The 20,895-nt window shown below is 33.4% G+C and overlaps 1 protein-coding gene across 1 annotated transcript in view; it reads left to right on the forward strand.

The window, feature by feature from the left end:
• The window catches only part of Pof1b (POF1B actin binding protein), a 66,813-nt gene that overhangs the window by 29,873 nt on the left and 16,045 nt on the right, over positions 1-20,895 (forward strand). Inside the window, exons 5-6 of the mRNA XM_026413126.2 lie at positions 1,647-1,829; positions 17,702-17,832. Of these exons, the coding sequence (XP_026268911.1) occupies positions 1,647-1,829; positions 17,702-17,832 (314 nt within the window). The remainder of the gene's footprint in view (positions 1-1,646; positions 1,830-17,701; positions 17,833-20,895) is intronic.

The following is a 20,895-nucleotide window of genomic DNA, read 5'->3' on the forward strand; positions in this document are numbered from 1 at the left end:
TTCTTCCAGAATGTAGTGTGTGTGTGTGTAGGTCATTTGTATACATGGTAAGAATTTCCAGAATGTAAAAGAATATAAAAATCTATAAAAAGTATAAAAATGCATACAATGAAAAACAAGCTTATTTGGATCAATTTGTCCCTCATTTCTCTTAACAGAAGTTGCCATTCTTAAAGTTTATTGGTCAAATCATACAGAAGCATTTATGCATATTCATAAATATATAGGTAAAAACATTCTTTATAAGTTACACCAGAATACTATATTAATTCTTCTGCACTTCTTTCATTTTAACATAAGTTGAATTTTTTCATATAAAAATATGAAGTATTTTACTATTTTAATATTGGTGAACTATCCACAGTTGAAAGAAATAGAGCATTGAATTCAAACGTTCAAAGTTGATTATACATAAATGTAGTATTATGACTCAAAATTGAATATTTTTATTTAAAAACAATCTTCTGGATGACTCTTATCAAAGGAGAATAATAACAACACACTATAGCAGATATCTGAATTCCTCAAAATTGAAACACTTAGATATATTAGTTTGTTTTCCATACTTACCTGAAAATATCCATGGCAAATAAACAATCAGGTAGCAAATATTTAGTTTAAAAATAACAAATTCAAGAATATCTTGAGCTCAGTATATGTTCAGCCAATTAATACCTGAAAGAACTCTATGCTAGAAATCTTGAGTTCCAACCCCAATTTTTGCCATTAATTACAGTCATTATAATTAAAACAACTTGATTTTCTAGACCTCAGGGGTTTATTTTATACCTTCAAAATTAGTGAGGTAGATGATAAAGTCAATGATGATGATGACATAATAGTAATAATAGTAATAATAATAGTAATAAATGTATATTACTCACCTACCTTGTACTATGTAATATACAGGCATTAGTGCATTTACCCCTCACAACAATCCATGAAGACCCATACTGAACCTAGTTTGGCAAATTAGAAAACTGGGACTCATAAAGGAGATATATATATATATATATATATATATATATATATATATATATATATTAAGATCAAAGAGTAAGTGGAAGAATTAGAGTTAAAAATCCATGTTTTCTGAATTGGAAGCATCAGCCACTGATTTTCAATCTTTTTTTTCAAAAATTCATACTTGATTTTCATAAGCATTAGCACTTTGCCCCCCCTACTGTGACTCTAATATGCTTCCTGACATTGAAAATCACTACATTATTTTCTAATTTTAGATCCATCTACATCTTCAGTGTTATGGTATTATTATGTAATTAGATACTGAAGTGCCTGTTGAATCATCAAAGAAAGATTAATTAATATTAATATTCATTATACTTTTAGTGATAAGTGTAACTGGAATATTAATTTAATCAGACCATGTTATTCTCTGGCCTATCTAGGTAAGTATTTCTACAGTCACAGATACACGATTGAATAAAAATAGAATTTAATACAAGTTTTCCCAATGGAAGAATTTGAAAAATAATATATCACCAATTAATACTATAAACTCTAGGGTTTAAATTAAACTGTGAAAACATGCACTGAGTTTTAAAACATGGTTTCAGTTGCTTTTTTAGTCTTGATTAATGTTATTTATTCTCAGCAGCTATTTTTTATATGTGTTTGTGTTTTAGGAATGCTATCCTCAGGTTCAATGCCATCATCATATTGTCCAACAGCCTCAGATCATCCACTCTTCACACTGTCAACAATCCCATTCTAACCAACAAATACATAGCATCACAGGAAGTGATTCAACTTCTACAAGCATTGGAAATGAACTGTGTCATGGTGGATCAAACCAGATACATGAGCAGGTAAGATCAATCATCTGATTCCTATTCAAATGGAAATAACATCCTCAAATACTTCTGACACCACTGTATAGGTACTCACATTAAATTTTCATCAAAACATTGATTTTTACCACTGTTATTTATATTATGTTATAACTTTTTAAAAACCAATTATCCCATCTCTCAAAAGACAAAACAATTCAGGTTCTTCAATACATTAAATCTATGACTTAAGTTATTACTAAATATATGATTTCTAATTGATCCTTACTTCTAAAATGAGCCCAGTAATTATGCAACATTAAATAATTTTCATGAGGTGTCGTATTTAAATGAATAACAATTTAGAAATGATTATATAAGATGATTATAATGGTTACATTTCATAAGCTAATTACTTCCTATATATGTTATTTTAGACTATATTATAGTAATCCAAATAAAAAATATGTTAATACTTCATTGTATATTATAACAAAATAGAAAGTAAGTAGCTGAAACATCTCTTGGGATGACATCTTCAGTGAGTAAATTATGTTTAGAAGAGTGGAATCTTTTAATATTTGCTATACAAGTGTTAAAAGAAAACAAAGACTTTCTTGTATCTGGTAAAACTAATAATCACAACTGGAGCAATGGAGAATCAGACATAATTAATGTTTTTTTTCAGATCTTAAATCAACCTCTCATAGGCAACTATTACTAGAAGAAAAAAGAAAAGAAAAAGAATAAATAAGGAGCCTGTCAATATAAGAATTTGGATTATTTAAAATATATGTGAGATCATTTCTAAGGACTGAAATTTTGAAATGTATACTTTACCCATGTTGGACAAAAAGAAGTATAAATGATTTAAAAATCTATATTTTTCCAACAAAACTCTAAAATTGTCTTTTCTCTGAATGCTTGCATGGAAATATTACCCTCTAAAATAACTCTAAATAATTGAATTTCTTACATTATATGGATTAATAATGGCTATAAATATGTTATTAGATTAAATAATTTGAAATTGTCATTTATACAGGTCATATTGGTCAAATCTCAGTAATGCCATACAGTTCAAACTAATCCTTGATTTTGTTTTGCCTTAGTTTCCTCTAATAGGGGAAAGCAGAAAGCACAAAAATTATAATGCAAAGCAAAGTGTTGTCTATCATTAAAAATAACCAATATGCATTTAGGAGAGAAGGAAGAAGAAATGAATTTCAGCTGGGAGATCAAGGAAGAGATTGAGGGGGTGGTAATTTACCAGGACTTTGAAAAATGGGCATAATTTTCACACGTGGCATTGTGGTATTACACAAAGATAGTATTCAAGGAAGAGGGAATCATATAAATTATGGATTTACTGAAGTACATTTTATATTTCAGGAATAATTAGTGTTTTTTATATGTATGTGATCGAAGACATGTGATAAGGAGATAGTACATTATAGTGTTGACATGTTAAGGCCAGATCATAAGTTCTTTAAGTGTTAAATTACATATTTTGGATTTTCTTTAATAGGCAATATAGAGTAAGTATTATGGTTTGGATGTGAGTTGTTCTGCCAAAGCTCATGTAAGATAGTGCTTAGAGGTGAAATCACTGGGTTTTGAAAACCTTAACCCCATCAGTGAATTAATTCCCTGATAGAAATTAACTGAGTGCTAACTGAAGGCAGATAGGGTGTGGCTGGAGAAGGTGGGTCACTAGGGGCATGCCTCTGGGGTATATATTTTGTATGTGGCAAGTGGAGGCTCTCTCTTATTTCCTGATTGTCATATCTTGAGCCATTTCCCTCCATCACACTTTTCTGCCATGGTGTTTTGCCTCACCTCAAGAGCTGAGGAATGGATTTGTCTGTCTATGGACTGAGACTTCAGAAACCATGAGCCCCAAAATAAACTTTGTCCTCCTTAAATTGTTCTTGTTAAGTCTTTTGGTTGCAGAAATGAAAAAGCCAACTAAAACAGTGAGTGAAGGTAATTGTGTAAGAAAATACTGATAGATATGCTTTAGAAGGTTAATCCTTAGCAGTTTTGTGCAAGATAGACGAGCATATTGATTGTTTTTCTTTTATAACAATCAGATTAGGAAGGTGATATTATTTTCCTTATCATTCAAATAATGAAATTGAGATCTGAAGAGGTTATCTGTGGAGGCTTAAACAATTAGCATATAGTGGATCCAGGATTCATACATAAGTTAACTAACTCCAGAACCCAATGGTTACCCCTGGAATTTGAGTCAGTTATGTGGAGAGTATTTGAACAATAATGTAAACATTAATAGAGCACTGGAATGAGAAGTGTCTGTCAGTAGGGAGATATTGGTGATGTAAAAGAAAGTGGACTAGCTTCAGGACAAGAAGATTTGGGTTCCATTTCTAGCTATGTCCCTTTTAAGCTGTGTGATCTTCATAACATTAAACCTCTCTAGCATATTCATTCAAAAATTGGGGTAATAATGTCTATCTCGCAGGGTTGATATAAAGACTAAAATGAAATATATGTTGAAAGTCTTTCATAAACTATAAAGTCCACAACATGAAAAAAAAAATGTCATGCAGAAATATTTTTAATAGAATAAAATTTAACATAGAATAATGACAGTAGAAACTATATGAGAGATAATTATCACAGATGAGAACAATATTTATGTATTAAGAAATTTTGTATATGTTGGGTGCTGTGGCACATATCTGTAATTCCAGCAACTCAGAAGGCTGAATCAGGAAGATCAGGAGGTCACAGCCAGCCTCAAAAAAAGTGAGGCACTAAGCAACTCAGTGAGACCCTGTGGCTAAATAAAATACAAAATAGGACTGGGGATGTGGCTCAGTGGTTGAGTGCCCCTTTATTTCAATCCTTGATATTCCCCCCCCCAAAAAAAAACAAGGAAAGAATTTTTATCCAATGGCAATAGTAATGGTATATATCACTACCTTAGTACATGTAAAAATATATTTAATTAGATGTTTTATTATGTACTTAGAAAATGGGCAGTGTTTAGTAACTAATATATCACTTTTTTAACAATACTGATGACAGAACCCAGGGAAACTCCACCAACTGACCTACACTGCAGCCCTTTTTATCTATTTCGAGACAGGATTTTCTAAGTTGCTGAAACTGTCCTCAAACTTGCCTCAGTCTTCTGAGTAACTGGGATTATAGGCATGTGCCACCATGCCCAGTTATATCACTCCTATTTTACTATTCACAGTATAGTTTGGTATTTCTCTGTAGCTTTGTTAAAGTTTGAAGGCTTCTTGTGTAGATACAATTTTTCAGTGTTTTATGAGGATAAAGGTGAGATTTACAGGATTAATGGAAGAAGGAGCGTAGGGAAAGAGTTCTGTAACTCTAGCCTCCTTGGTGTTTACATGTCTGTATAGATGTGACTCATGGGTAGAAGAGTCTCTTTAAAGGACAATAGAGCAGATATAATTTAGGATCTTTTAAAACTAAAATTTGTTCCATTTCAAAAATTTTTTCTAAAGTTATGCTTTGGAAGTAGCATGGTAAAGTGGAAAGGACATAGGATTTCTGTTTAATTATCTGATTTGATAAAATCTGATTCTGCTGAGCTGCATGGACTCCTGTAATTAATTTGGTTGAACAGGGAACAGCTGGGGCAATGGCCCAGAGGTGAGTGATCTCAGTGGTTCTCAGATGATAACACCTTGTGGTTGGCTTGCTGGAGATGGTTTTCAGGGCAAGAAGCAGGGCATGAAGCCCCGTGGATTTCCATGCTTGGTGAGTCACAAGCAACCCCTACGGGCAGGAGGGCACCCAGAAACATCAGACCCCCTCCATCAGCCCGAATACACTAGGTTGAGTGTGGGGGAACCCCAGGGGGGTCCCAGACATCCTGAGTCAATGGATGAGTCTAAGAAAGACCTTACTTACCTACTACCTGCCCTGGGAGCCCAGACAGAGAAATGAAGCCCAGCTCTTCTCAGCAGGCTCAGAACGCATAAAAGCTGACCTAAGCTGTGTGCAAAGCCACACAGAAGGGAGACAACCACACACAGAATATGGTGGACATGGGGACAGAAATGTAGTTCACTGTCCTTTGAAATGGGAGCCTGGATTCCATCAGGTAGGAACTGAGCAGCTGGACCACCTGATGCTGAGCTTGTGGCAGCCGTGGGTGGTCAGCCCCACCACTCAGCATGGAACTCACCTCAGCTGCCAATCAGCAGACGTCAGCACGTGACACAAAACCTTCCCTCCGTGACTGGTGTATGATTTCTAGGATCCCTTCTGGCTCTCCTCTTTGGTTCTCCTAGATAGAGCCATTTAAATGTTCAGAACACACTTCCTGGCTTCTGGAAACAGAAAATAAATCCTGTCATCTATAAATGAGGCCTGAGGGATGAAGCCAGAGATTTAGGTGAAGGAAGATCAGCATCAGTAACTTAGTGAAACCCTGTCTCAAAATTTTAAAAAAAATCAATATAATACATTGATTCCATTATAATGCTATTTGTGTGTGTGTGTGTGTGTGTGTTGCTAGGGACCAAATCCAGAGTCTTATGCATGCTACATGGGTGCTCCATCACTGAGCTATAATACTATTTTTAGTATTTTAAAATGCTTGACTCAAAGGAAAAGACTTTGAAATGTATTTCAAAATCAGGTGTCCAAAAGCCTGACTTCACAATATATGTATATTTTTCATGGCCCTCCCTCAGAATTATTTTGGTTTTAAATTCAAAATATCTCTATCCATGTCCCTTGGGAAATTAATAACATCATGTGATCATTTTCCTGCCATTGCCTAGGATGATTTCACAAATGTTAGTTACAGGGAAAAGCTCAGCTGAACTCATTTTACAAGTTGTCATATAGGTGGTGTTTATAAGAAAGACCAAATAAATATTTATATTGTGTATTAAAATCTCTTGAACTTGGCTTATGGCTTCCAGGAAACATTTAAAGTCACAGGAAGATTGTAAAGGCAACAATCCCGCCCACTCAGATAGTGACGTATCCAATGGAAAAACAACTCCAACTTGGGATGTAATAATGTCTTTCTTCCATTATTTAAAACCTTAGTTGTCAACACCAGTATAACACAAGTCTTAGTGTCAAATACATTTTCTGGCAGGTCTTCTTTTCAGGAAGATTGTTACAAAGTTTATTTTACATAAGTCATTCACCAATGATGGAATTTGATTCATGGTTAGTTCAATGAGCAACATCTTCACTGATTAACCTGTGGCTCAAGTCCTTCTTCATATTTATTGTTTTCATTCTTATTATTGAAATTGAGAGTCATTTGTGCAAACTTCGATACCCTGCTATCCATATCAAAAATTTAATTTGTATCTATTTGGGCACCATATTTTTCTCCCGTTACCTCCTGCAACTTCCTGCTATGATGCACCTTTGTTCCATGGCAATATCCCCTTTGTTTTATAAAATTATTACTTTTTACTATTTTTAGAACTTATATTTTATTAACACAGTAAGCTTAAAATTTCAAATAGACATCAACAACATAAAATAGAAATTCCCTGTCCCAGCCCATTTCACCAACCAGATCAGAAATACAGAGGCCAACCATTTTCAACTCTTAGCTTTGTTTTCTGGAATTTACCACCTACCTCCACTAGATAAATAGTATGCATATATTTATGCTAATATTTCTTGATTTATCAAATGTTCTATATTTTCTGTTGATAATTCTGGTACATAAAGATTTTGTTAATCCTTCAACACCTGCTTTCCTCCCTTACACCATCCCAACACAGTTAAATATCCATATTTCTTTTTGCTTGCTAAATTAGTGTTCAGTATTTATGTCATTATTGCAATATAAATAGTATTTACTACTAAATTTATGTGTGTGTTGTTTTGCTTCTTTTATTAGTATAACTATATTTTTTCTATTGATATTAATTACTAATACTTTTCTCAATATAATTTTATTTCTTATTTTTTTAAAGAGAGAGAGACAGAGAATTTTTAATATTTATTTTTTAGTTTTTGGTGGACACAACATTTTTGTTTGTATGTGGTGCTGAGGATCGAACCTGCTACTGCTTGAGCCACATCCCCAGCCCATCAATATAATTTTATACTCAGTCAAATATTCTGATATTTTGATCAACCATCTCTCATCAACCTTTTACTTTCCTTAAGACTCAGTAATACACATACACCATCCTTCTTGCCTCAATTACAACTATCTATTGACTTTATGGTCACTCTCGTCATCCTTCAAAAGTTTCATCAAGTGGCTTACAATCTTTTATCCACTTTCCACTGACCCTGTCCTAGAATCATCTATGAGAATTATACCATCCATATCAGTAATCTTTCCCACACTCTGTCCTCATAGTTCTTCATATCCTTTTTTTTAAATTGGTTGTTCAAAACATTACAAAGCTCATGATATATCATCTTCCATACATTTGATTCAAGTGGCTTATGAACTTCCATTTTTTACCCCAAAATACAAGTTGCAGAATCACATCGGTTACACATCCACATTTTTACATAATACCATATTAATGACTGTTGTATTCTGCTACCGCTCCTATCCCCTACTATCCCCCCTTCCCTATCCTCTCATTTTCCCTCTCTACCCCATCTGCTGTTGTTTAATTCTCTCCCTTGGTCTTCATATCCTTTAATTTCTTAATTTCTTTGTATTTAATCCACATAGACTTTGGTCATTCCTTGAACTTACATTGTCACTTAAAACTATTTAACCTGGAATACTGAATGTCTCTCTCTCTTATCATCACTTTATTACCTCGTCTTCTATGCTTTCCTTTCTTCTTAACCTTGCTCTCACTGAGATATCCAGCCCTCAGTTCCAAGCCACGCTGGACATCATTGTCAACCAATTCAGGAATCCTTTTCCTTGAAGCTGATTAATTTTTTGTTGCATTCTGTTTTATTGTCCTCGCTGTACAGATCTCTTACTTTGGGTAGACTACCATCTACTTTCTCTGTTCTGAGATTTTGACTTTTTTGTGTGATGAAGAAAGTCCCTAAATTAAGCCAATTTTATCTAGGAAAGATTACTTCTGTCATATTGTCCTCTCTCCTTAATTGGCAACTCTTCTTACTAATTCGAACTGACTTGCTACCAGTATTTAATGTCTAATCCTTTTGTGTTCCTCCCTACTTTTACTACAAGTCCTATCACTGTTCTTTCCCTTTAGGTGGCTTTGCCTTCTATTGAAAATGGGAAGTGCAATTCAAGTTTTATTGTGTGCCAGAATCAGTTGGAAGGTCTATTTAGGTAGAGATTGCTGGAGCCTGACAATTTCTAAGTTCCTTGATTATCTTATTTCTGCTGGTCCAAGGACCACAATTTGTGTTCACTGTGTGAATTTCAATGACTCACTTCACTGAAAAATTTCTCTATACCTATAGAAATCTTGTTTCTTTTGATTCAAGAATTAAGATTATATTTGTTTTCAAGTTCACTCCATTTGCAATCCTATCATTCTATTGACAGGATCTCATCTTTTTTTGTTTTTTACGTCCACAAAATTTACAAAGGAGAAAGGCATGCTCACTGATCCCATGTCCTCACTACCCACACATTTCTTAACACTTTGTGAATATATTCTAGCTTTGCTATGTTCCTGAAATTTCTTTTATTGACCTCCAAGTTTCCAAATTCAGCTTTCCTTACCAGTCCTCATCTTGTTCCAGTTCTATTGCATTTGGTACTACTTATCCATTCTAGATATTCTTCCATTATACTTTATTGTTGCTTCCAAGTCCTCTTCTGTTTTAGTCAGCTTTGCATTACTATGATTGAAATATCTGACAAGAACAACATAGAGGAAGTTTATTTTGGCTCATGGTTTCAGGAGTTCAGTACACTTTTGGCTTACCCAATAGCTTGGGGCCCCATGTGAGATAGAACATCATAGGCAGCTGGGCACAGTGGCCCGGGAGGCTGAGACAGGAAGATCACGAGTTCAAAGCCAGCCTCAGCAAAAATGAGGCACTAAGAAACTCAGTGAGACGCTGTCTCTAAATCAAATACAAAATAGGGCTAGGGATGTGGCTCAGTGGTCAAGTACCCCTGAGTTCAATCCCCAGGACCCATCCCCCTCAAAAAAAGGGGGAGAGTCGCAGGGGAAAGCAACTCAGAACATGGCAACCAGGAGTCAAAGTGGTGGGGGGAGGCAGCCCTCTGCTCACCAGGGGCAAAATACAAACCCCAAAGGCACATCCCCAAGGACCTACTTCTTCCAGCCACACCTTACCTGCCTACAATAACCACCCAGTTAATCCACATCAGTGGATTAATCCACTGATTAGGTTATATCACTCATAATCTAATCATAATCTAATGTTACCTCTGAGAATTCTTGTGTTGCCTCACACATGAGCTTTAGGGGGTACCTCATTTCTCATCCATAACATCTTCTCAGGCTCTTCTCAGGTTGCATTAAAGGTGCCAACGTATATGTGCAGTAAGTTTCTTCACTAGACTGGCTTATATGAGCTAAGGGTTTCCACCCTTTGAATAAATTATATGTTAAGGAATCATAAGAAAGAGAAATGATAGAGAAGTAGAGAAGAGGAAAAGGTAGCAATAAAGGTATTACCAAGATGTTATGTATTTTAAAAATACATATTAGTTTATTTGATGTATATGCTTATATATTTATGCATTTATACATGCTTTCTCATTTGAAGAAATTTGGAATGGCTTATGAGAATCAATAAATGCAGTGGAATGGAAAAAGACATAAGTGTCAATTATAGTGTAAATACAATGGAATGATAACACCAGAGGGAAAAGTACACAGAAATTCAGGCCACAGGGTTTTATCATTATTAAAATTGAATCAAAACTTTGGCTCTGAGCTTCCAAGAAACCCTTGAAACAAAAAGAAAAAAATAAAGTTTCCATTGTCCATGAGAATAAAAGCTTTATAAATTATTAATACTTATTTTGTATTATAGTAAAATATCATACATTTAATTGTCTAATTAGCTATAAATATTATTATTCACTTACCCATACTCTTTATGAAATGACTATACAAACCACCAATGTGTTTTTTTTTTGTAGTTCTAGATAGACAGAATGTCTTTATTTTATTTTTTATTTTTATGTGGTGCTGAGGATTGAACCCAGTGCCTTATCCATGCTAGGCAAGCTCTCTGCCACTGGCCCTGGCCCCACAACCAATGTGATTTTTAATTGGTGTGAATAGAGGAATCACAGTATTTTATAATATAATATCAAATTTACATACATACATACATACACACACACACACACACCCCAAAAGGAAGTCAGAAAAACCTTGATTAAGCTTTACAAAAGTGCACTTAAGTGAGCTTTATTAAGGCAACTCTTCCAACCAGTGCTTTTGTATCAGTTCTACTTAATATGTATTCCCAATTTCATCCTTGATTACAATTTCCTCACTACTTACCTTGCATCATTAGGCTGTTAAAAGGGCTGTCCCTAATATATATTTTGATTAATGAGATAAATTGATGCAGAATCAGCATTATTACTATTTTTGTGATGATAAAGATATTTAATGTATTAATCCAATATATTTTATTAGCACTTACCTTATTCAGGCACTATGCTAGGTGATGAAATTTTAGAAAGATACTAAGACAGTATCTCTACTTCCAAGAAGGTGAGAATGTTTAAATAGAAACAATTTTCTTATACTCTTTTTATCATAATTCTAATAGAAAATTATCCATATGCCTTAAGTTAAATAAAATCATTATTTGCATGATTGTTTAACAATTCACAAAGCATTTTACCCCCATATATTTATTTATTTGTTTTGATACGGGGGGGTTGAACCCAGGGCTGCTTTATCATTGAGCTACATTCCCAGCCCTTTTTAAATAGTATTATTACTAATTTTTTAAATTTTGAGACAGGATCTCACCAAGTTGCTGAAGTTGGCCTGAAACTTGTGATCCTCTTGTCTCAGCCATCCATGTTGCTGGGATTATAGGTAGACTGCTCCCCACCCCCACTATTTAATTTTATTTGATACCTTCCATAACTTTGTAAAATAGGTACTAAATTACCTACATTTTACAGTTGAAAAACCTAGGCTCACAAATGTTAAGCAATTTACTTAACCCACAACCAGGAAGTATGACTTCAATTTTTCATTTTTCTTCAATTGTAATACTTTGCTGTCTAAATTCATCCACATATAAATATATGTTGGGTGATTAAGTACTTAACTACCACAAGTAAAAAAGTATTTATTTTAGACTTGTTATTATTGTACAGTAAATTCAGTTCACTGATATTTATTGAAAATCTAATATGTAACAGGCACTGTATAATACATAATTTCTTTTTTTAACTTTATTTGTTTATTCTTTCTGTTTTTATGTGGTACTGAGGATCGAACCCAGGGCCTCACATGTGCTAGGCAAGCACTGTACCACTGAGCCACAATCCCAGCCCCAATACATAATTTATTTATTCAATATGTACACAGATTAAAATAGCAGTAAGAATTTTCAGAACCGAAAATTATTATACTTTTTTCTCTAAGATTGCTTCTTATTTGTGGTACAAAATATGTGCAACCAAATGATGTTGCACCTAAAATACATTTAATTTTCTCAGAGATTAGTACCCACTGGATTAAGTTTTATTTGAATCAGTCTGATGGCTATTAAATGTCCAAAATTAAAGCAATATTAATCAAATGGTAACCTTATTTATCTATAAATCATCATATCCTTATGAGCTTTACTGGTTATATAGACATCACTTATATGTTTTTACTTTTGAAAAATATATTTTCATTGTCATGCAGCAATTCACAAGTTATTTCTCAGTAGAATCTAAGCACAACAGATCTCATTATTTAACATGCTCATGAGTTTTAGAATGTTAGGTACTTAATGCCTAATTGCTTTTATATAACATGGTATTTTAAGCACTTTATAATTTGCTAATCTGCCCTTCTGAATGGTGACTTAATAGTTACAACTTAAGCCAGTTCCAAGTGGGAATAAATTTAATTAAGCCAATACACTATCATACTGAATTATGATTTGTTCCTTCACTGCAAACCAGCCTGGAGAAACATCCTCACAGGGTGTGTACCATTAAGCTTGAGGGGCACCATGCAAGAAAAGATAGTTCAGGTGAAATTAGCAACACTTGTGTATCTACTATTTACAGGGCTCTAAAATTACTGTGACTGAACTTTATAAATATAGTTGGTCAAAATCATCTTGAAGTATGAAAATTGATACAGTATAGAGACAACCAGAAAAGTTCACCTACTATTTCTGGAATCTCATAGACCACAAATATGACATAAAACCACAAGAGAGAATTAGGACAAGAATTTCCAAGGCAGTAGTGAGATGAGGTCTATGTTTTCTCTTTGAAAAGTATTTACTTTCTTCAGAAATTCTGAAGTAACCATTAATCTGACTGTACACCTAAACGTGGTTGTTTTGCCTTAGGTTTCTGGAGTCTTTATTATCAAGAATTTCTCATCTGCAATCAGAGAAAAGGAACAGGACAGCTTGGTATTTGTTATAATCAAATATTGATCTGATTGAAAGTATTTCATTGTCACGTGTTCATGAATCTTTAATAATTTTTTGAAGAAATACCACATTTTGGATATCTGGAACAAAATATCGGGAGCAGTCTATATTCCTCCCCTGTTTATATGTGAACAGCTAAAATTATTATCAAAGATTAACATTTGAGATAGCTCTCCTTCTTTAGGTAGATGAGTAAATATGGAGTATATATCTTGAGTATCCGATCAACTCAATATTGTAACAAAGAGAAAATCTCCATCTATTACAATTCTTCTGGCCCAAAGCATTCATGTTTCCTTGGGAGATCCCTTATCATGGCTTTCTCAGAGCAATAATAACATGACTTTGAGCCAACACTAAAAGCTATGCCAGGGCTGGTGTTGTAGCTCAGTGGTAAGAGTGCTGGCCTAGGAAGTGTGAGGGTTTGATCCTCAGCACCATATAAAAATAAATAAAATAAAGGTATTATGCCCATATGCTTTAAAAAAACTAAAAAATAAAAGCTATGCCAAAACACACTCACAAACAATTCCAATAACATTTAGACATTCTAAGAATTTATGATTTAGTAACACAAAAAATGGCTAACTGGCACATCACACTTTGTGATTAGGAAATTTCATTTTATTCTTGAGTACTAGTCTTATTAAACACTTAACACTAGGTGAGAATCTGAATTCCTCTGTTCTCACAACTCCAAAATTTTGAACTCAACTGAGTTTTGGTTTCTACTGAGTTTTACTTGATTATTATTATTAATCATAAATTCTAAAAAATGACAAGAAATATATTCACATAAGAGTGAATTTTTTCTTCTGGTTTCTCTACTGTGACATTTCTTTTAATATAATAATTCATTCTTCAACTTTAATCCTCTTACCTTTTCTCTAGCTGAATAAAATTTATTGCCTGAACTTCAGGCATATTTTGCATAGTTTTCCTCTGAGAAAAGAAAACTCCTTACTGTTTCAAGTCCTAGCCCAACTCACCTCCAAAGTAATATACTTAGGGATAGTGCAATTCCAAAGTAACCAAGAAAACAAATAATCGAGGTCACTTGGGAAAGCAATATAGTGTAGTGGCAACAAAGTATGTAGTGAGAAGCATTACCTTATTTAATCTGTATGTGAAGTGCATGTGCAGTGCCTGGAACACATAGTTAAGAACTGAATAAATATTACTTATAATTATCTTTTCTTGTAATAAAATTGTTTATGTTTAGAAGCTTCTAATACCTCTATCTAGCTTTGAACATAGATAAAATATTGATCTAAGTCATTTCATGTCTTGGCCTTTGTGATTCTTTGAGTGCTTAAATTCCACCACACAGAAACTACATAAGCAAAATTTTATTAATGGCACTAATGATTCATGTGCGAAAGAATTATGCACCTAAAGTCTACCAATGTGCAGCACAATGACAAGAGAATATTTATACACAAAGCAAATATTTTAAGAATTATTTGCATCTATGAAATTACTCTTTCCAATGATTCAAATGGAAGATAAACATGATTTTCATAGCATTAGGAGTAATATTATCAGCTGAGAGAACATTATGCCAAATACTAAACATATACAATTAATTGTTTGGAAATTCTAGAAGAGACACTTGGCACTTGAATAATATTGGCTAAAAAAATGTCCTGTTCTGCTTGGAAAATTTGTCATCTTGGAAGGGACACACATGGGGAGATGAGAGATGAATTGGGGCCAGTTACTGCAAAGAAAATATCCTCAAGATAAATGGAATGACATATGATGCCTAGATCTTCAATCTCTGCCATGATTTGGACGTGGTTTTTATCCCCAAAATTTGTGTGTTGGAAGCTTTAATCCCCAGTGTGGTGATGCTGTGTGAGATATTTCAGAGGCAAAGCTGATGGGAGTTGGTTAAGTTGTTGGGGTATCACCCTCAGAAGGAATTAAGGTAATTCTTGTGGGACCTTGAATTAGTTCTCCCGAAAGAGTTGTTCTGAAAAGAGCAAGTATGACCCCTTCCCCTGTTCTGGATTCCTGCTTCATCATGTAATCACTCTGTTACATACTACCAATATTCTGATGTCATTTGCCATGAAGCTGTCACCAAACCTGAACTAATAACTGGTACCATGCTCTTGAATCTACAGAACTGCAAATCTAATAAAACCTTCTTTCTAAAATACCCAGCCTCAGGTATTTAAGTTACCCAAGAAAACAGTCTAAGATACCCTCTTATCTAGCTAATTTTGATTTTTAAAATCATATTGAGACCATATTTTTAGGCTACTCTCAGTTTGATTAAAATGTACATGATCAATAAGGGGAAATGCATGCATAAAATACAAAATAAACATTTAAGTATTTAAGCTTACTTCAAATAGGGACTTGGCTGGTTTTGACCTTCATTTCCTGAGAGGGGCCTGTGATGGAGGATCTGATGGCTCAGAGTTTGAAATCTAAGGAGAACTGAAGTGTCAGCCTCTAACTCTACAAGTTCAGTTTAGTTGCAGCAACTAAGTAGCTCTTCCATTTTCACTTCAGAAGAAGGTTTGGGGGTCACAATGATATTCTTAAAGAAGTTCTGCCTACACTCTTTTTGATTTTTTTAAACATTCTTATTGGATGCATTAAGAGCAGTCTGTAAAAAAAAATCCTTTCAGAATCTGGGTCACTTCTAATCAGGCAGATAAATTCTTACTATTCAACAAGTATTTACTAAGTAGCTATAGAATGTTTAGTCAGTATTGTGCTAAATACTATAGGATATACCAAAAACCATAACTTGTTATTTACTGCTAAGATTTTTAAAATTTATTTTGGGGAAGGGAGAGGGTGCTGAGAGAACAAGACTTTGTATGTGTTAAAAAGTACAAAAACATTGGGCTGGGGTTGTAGTTCAGTGATAGAGCTCTTCCTTTGCATGCATGAGGCCCTGGGTCCTATTCTTAGCACCACATAAAAAAAGCAAATAAAAATAAAGATATTTTGTCCATCTACAACTAAAAAAAGTATTTTAAAAATGTACAAAAAATATTCAAGACAATTGAACCCAAAAGAGCAAAAATTAAATTAGCCTTGTCGATTGGCATAGTCTCAATTTTCAAGGAGCTAATAATCTTGGGATGGGTTTCAAAGGATAGGTAAGATTTGAACACACACAAGAAGAATAGAGCATATTCTAAGCAATCAACAATGCAAGTAAAGATCCAAAGGTAGGAATAGCATGATATGATGGGAACAGAGAGGTTGTTGGGAAACAAAAATTGTTACTAAGTTGCTAGGTTCATGTAAGCATTAAAAAGTATTAAATTATAGATCGGGAGGCTGAGACAGGAGAATTGCAAGTTCAAAGCCAGCCTCAGCAATGGCAAGGCGCTAAGCAACTCAGTGAGACCCTAAATAAAATACAAAATAAATGTCTCTAAATAAAATACAAAATAGGGCTGGGGATATGGCTCAGTTGTTTACTGCCCTTGAGTTCAATCCTTGGTACCAAAAATAAATAAATAAAACAAAACTTGAATAAAATTTTTAAAAATGGGTTATATTAAATATTCAAATATAGATCTATGGACTATTTTTATTTTTATATATCATAGTGCATAGAATTTATGCACTATTTATAAATTCTATGACATTTAAACCTACCGTGTGATGATACTGACTTTACAGGTTTACCCAAAGGATGGTAGTAATGGTAGTAATTGGTTTCATAAACCAATAAATTATGTCTTATTTAGGACACTATGCATAATAATTTGTGTATAGGATTTCAGTTATCTCTTGGGTCCATGAATTTTCAACACTTGACCAGGAACTACTCTTTTCCATGTCAGATTGACTATATATTCATTCCAAATAATAAAAGGAGAGTCTAACAAGAAACATATAAAGCACATTGAATAACAAATTTTTTTTAGTCTAACTTTATGATATACTGGTAAACCAAGCTGGATTTCACTGAAAATATGTATGTGTGTAAATGAAAATAATTATTCTATAGTCAGCATAAGTCAAATATCACATTTTCTTTTCCCACAGGAGGCAGATGAGAAAGCCAAGTGGTGATAATAAGGAATTCAGAGATTATTTACTTATTTTACTGTTTTATTTAAGTCTATATTCAGTATTTGTTATTCAAGTTTCGCATTCATTACTTGAGTGCAATGAGATTGAATATGTTATTGCTGTGTTAATTTTTCTTTAAATTTCTTCCCTATGGAAAAAATGATAACTCGGATATAAAGAAAATTTAGGGCTTAATTCATGTGATAACATTAATAGATCATTTTACTTTTTACATTTTATATCACAATAAGTGTGAATTTAGAAAAACATAATTTTTTTATAATTGCTGTTGATGTTTGTTTTAGGTGATAATTCAGGATGATGGCCCTGAAAAATTGGATCCCAAATATTTTGGAGAGTTGCTTGCTGACCTAAGCCGTAAGAATACAGATCTGTATCATTGCTTATTAGAACATTTGCAGAGAATTGGAGGAAGGTAATGTAAACATATTTTTTGCTTTGACATTGTAGCTATCAAATATTTTACTACATTATTGTATTTTAATAGACTTTTTAAAAAAGAGCAGTTTTATGTTCATGGCAGGACTTTCATACTCTTAATGTGTAAATTGGTAACTGTTAGTAAAGCTGAGTAGATGTCTCATTTAAAAAAATAATACAGATTATGAAAATCATCAAAAATAACACTAATTCTTTTAAGATTAGAAAAATATTTTGTGTACTTTTTTGTAGTATACTTTGACAGCAAAAGCAAATTCTTGGGGAAAAAATTAAAAAATATAAATGATATGTTAGAAAAAAAGATAAAAAGTGCTGGAGAAAAGGGAACATTTATATACTGGGTAGTGGGAATGCAAATTAGTACAACTAAGGTGGAAAATACCATGGAAATTCTTTCAGAATTTGAAAACATAATTTTCATATGATCCAACAATCCCACTCACAGGTATATGTCCAAAGAAAATGAATTTGGTATGTTGAAGAAACATCTGCATTCCCATGTTCATTGTAGCACTACTCAAAATAGTCAAGAAATAGAAGCAACATAGGTCTCTATCAACTGATGAATAGTTAAAAAATTGTGGTACATGAACACAATGGAATATTATTTAGCTATATAAAAGAACTAAATACTATCATTTTTGATGACACGGATAGAAGTGGAGATCATTAAGTTAAATAAGCTAGGAATGGAAACGCAAGTACTGTATGGTCTCACTCATATGTATAAACTAAATATGTTGATCTCATAATGTTATGGGCCAGGCTATATGGACAATGACCAAACAGACTCCATTTTGCCCTGAGACTCCATTTCATATAAGAAATACTTCTCACAATAGAAGTGGAAATTATAATAGGGGTTACCAGAAGTTGAGGACAGTAGTGATGTGGGATGGGGAAAGATTGATCATTGGGTACTAAGTAAGAGATGAATAGAAACAAGAAGTTCTGCTGTGCTGTTTCACAGAAGGGTGACTATTAGATAATGATAATATAGTGTACTTTTCAAAAAACTAGAAAAAAATATTTTAATTTTTTGTTCACCATAAAGAAATGGTAAATGGGGCTGGGGATGTGGCTCAAGCGGTAGCGCGCTCGCCTGGCATGCGTGCGGCCCGGGTTCGATCCTCAGCACCACATACCAACAAAGATGTTGTGTCCGCCGAGAACTAAGAAATAAATATTAAAAAAAAAATTCTCTCTCTCTCTCTCTCTCTCTCTCCTCTCTCACTCTCTCTTTAAAAAAAAAAAAGAAATGGTAAATGTTTGATAAGATAGGTAAGTTTTGGGCTGGGGTGGTGGCTCATTGGTAGAGCGCTTTCATAGCATGTGTGAGGCACAAGGTTCAATTCTCAGCATCACATAAAATAAGGATCCATTGACAACTAAAAAGAAGAAAAGGTGCATAAGTTTAACCTGATTTAAATGTTAGGAAATGTATACATGTATTGAAACATTATGTGGAACCCCATAAATACTTATAATTTTAAATGTTAACATAAAATGAATGTTATTCTATGACTTGTTTTAAGATATTACATGTATGAAACAAGATATAGTCCCACTGCCAACACACCACTGTTTATCTTCTATGATGTGTGCTGAATAAATGGAGGCCAGTGCTCACTGTATATTTAATACATTATATAGTATATATAAATAGTATACATTATACTAATTTTCTACATTTTATCTATATTACATATGAATGTGAATTATAAATACCTATTTATAAATACATATAAAGTATTATACATCATGATACGTAATTGCATATATTTAAAACATGTATTAATAGTTTATCAACTATTCATGTATAAATGAGAGCATATTGTCATAAAATGAATTCTATAGATAGTACCTCCAAAGTTGCCTATTATTTTTTAATCACAGCATGTATGTGACCGAATGTCAGGCAAAATCTATAAAAGCTCCTTAAATTCAGAATAATCCAGAAGATAAGAAAAAAGCAATAGCTTTTTTTTTCAATTCAGACTTTTTATTACCTAGATCCTTCTACTTCTTACACATGATTTTTACAATATATAATTGTACACAATATATGAAATTAACACATATGACACCATATATGCCATTTTGTATACATTCTTACTAACAAATACATATTAATATTTATTTGTACATGCCAAAAATATTTTTCTTCCTGCTATATAATCTCTTTTAATCTTTTTTTCCATATCTTTTCTATTTTTTGCCTCCCTTCTTCTTAATCTATCATGAATAGTGACTATAACCTTACCATTATCTTCATCTTTTCCTTCTTATTTAGGTGGCCTTCCTACTTAGAAAAATTGTAACTCTGGATCCATTTTACTCTGCCTTATATGTTGTTTCGTTTTACTACTCCCTTCATCAGCCCACACCCAACATTCACTATCCCTAAAATTCAGACAGCCTGATGAGAACAGTTTTATTTACCTCATTGTCCTTGTTGTTTAGCATAGTAATTGGTTTAATGTTGTTTTAGTCAGCATTTTCACTGCTGTTGCCAAAAGAACTGACAAGTACAATTTTAGAGGAGGAAAATTTTATTTGGGACTCCTAGTTTCAGAGATCTCAGTTCATAGACAATTGACTCCTTTGCTCCATTTTAAGCAGAACATCATGGAGGAAAGTTGGGGAGGAGGGAAAGTAGTTCAGGACAAAGCCATCAGGAAACAGAGAGCATAACTCATCCAGGACAAAGTATACACCCTAAAGGCATATTCCTAATGACCTACCTCCTCCATCTACTCCCCACCTGCCTACAATTCTTGTGTTGACTTATTCATAACCTTTTAGGAATACCTCATATCTAAACCTTAACTTGTGGTGCTCAGTAAATGATTTATTTAATGGATGATTGCATTCTTTACTGTCATACCATATAGTTGATCACTCTTAGTGAAAAAAAACAGCTATTTGTTTGAACTGGTTCCATTATAAATGAATTATTTCATCTTTAGCTACATCTTCATTTTATCGTGATTAATACCTTCTCCCATTGCCTGAACAATTATCCCTTTATCCTATT

Source organism: Urocitellus parryii, chromosome X (genome assembly GCF_045843805.1).
Source record: "Urocitellus parryii isolate mUroPar1 chromosome X, mUroPar1.hap1, whole genome shotgun sequence".
NCBI lineage: Eukaryota > Metazoa > Chordata > Mammalia > Rodentia > Sciuridae > Urocitellus > Urocitellus parryii.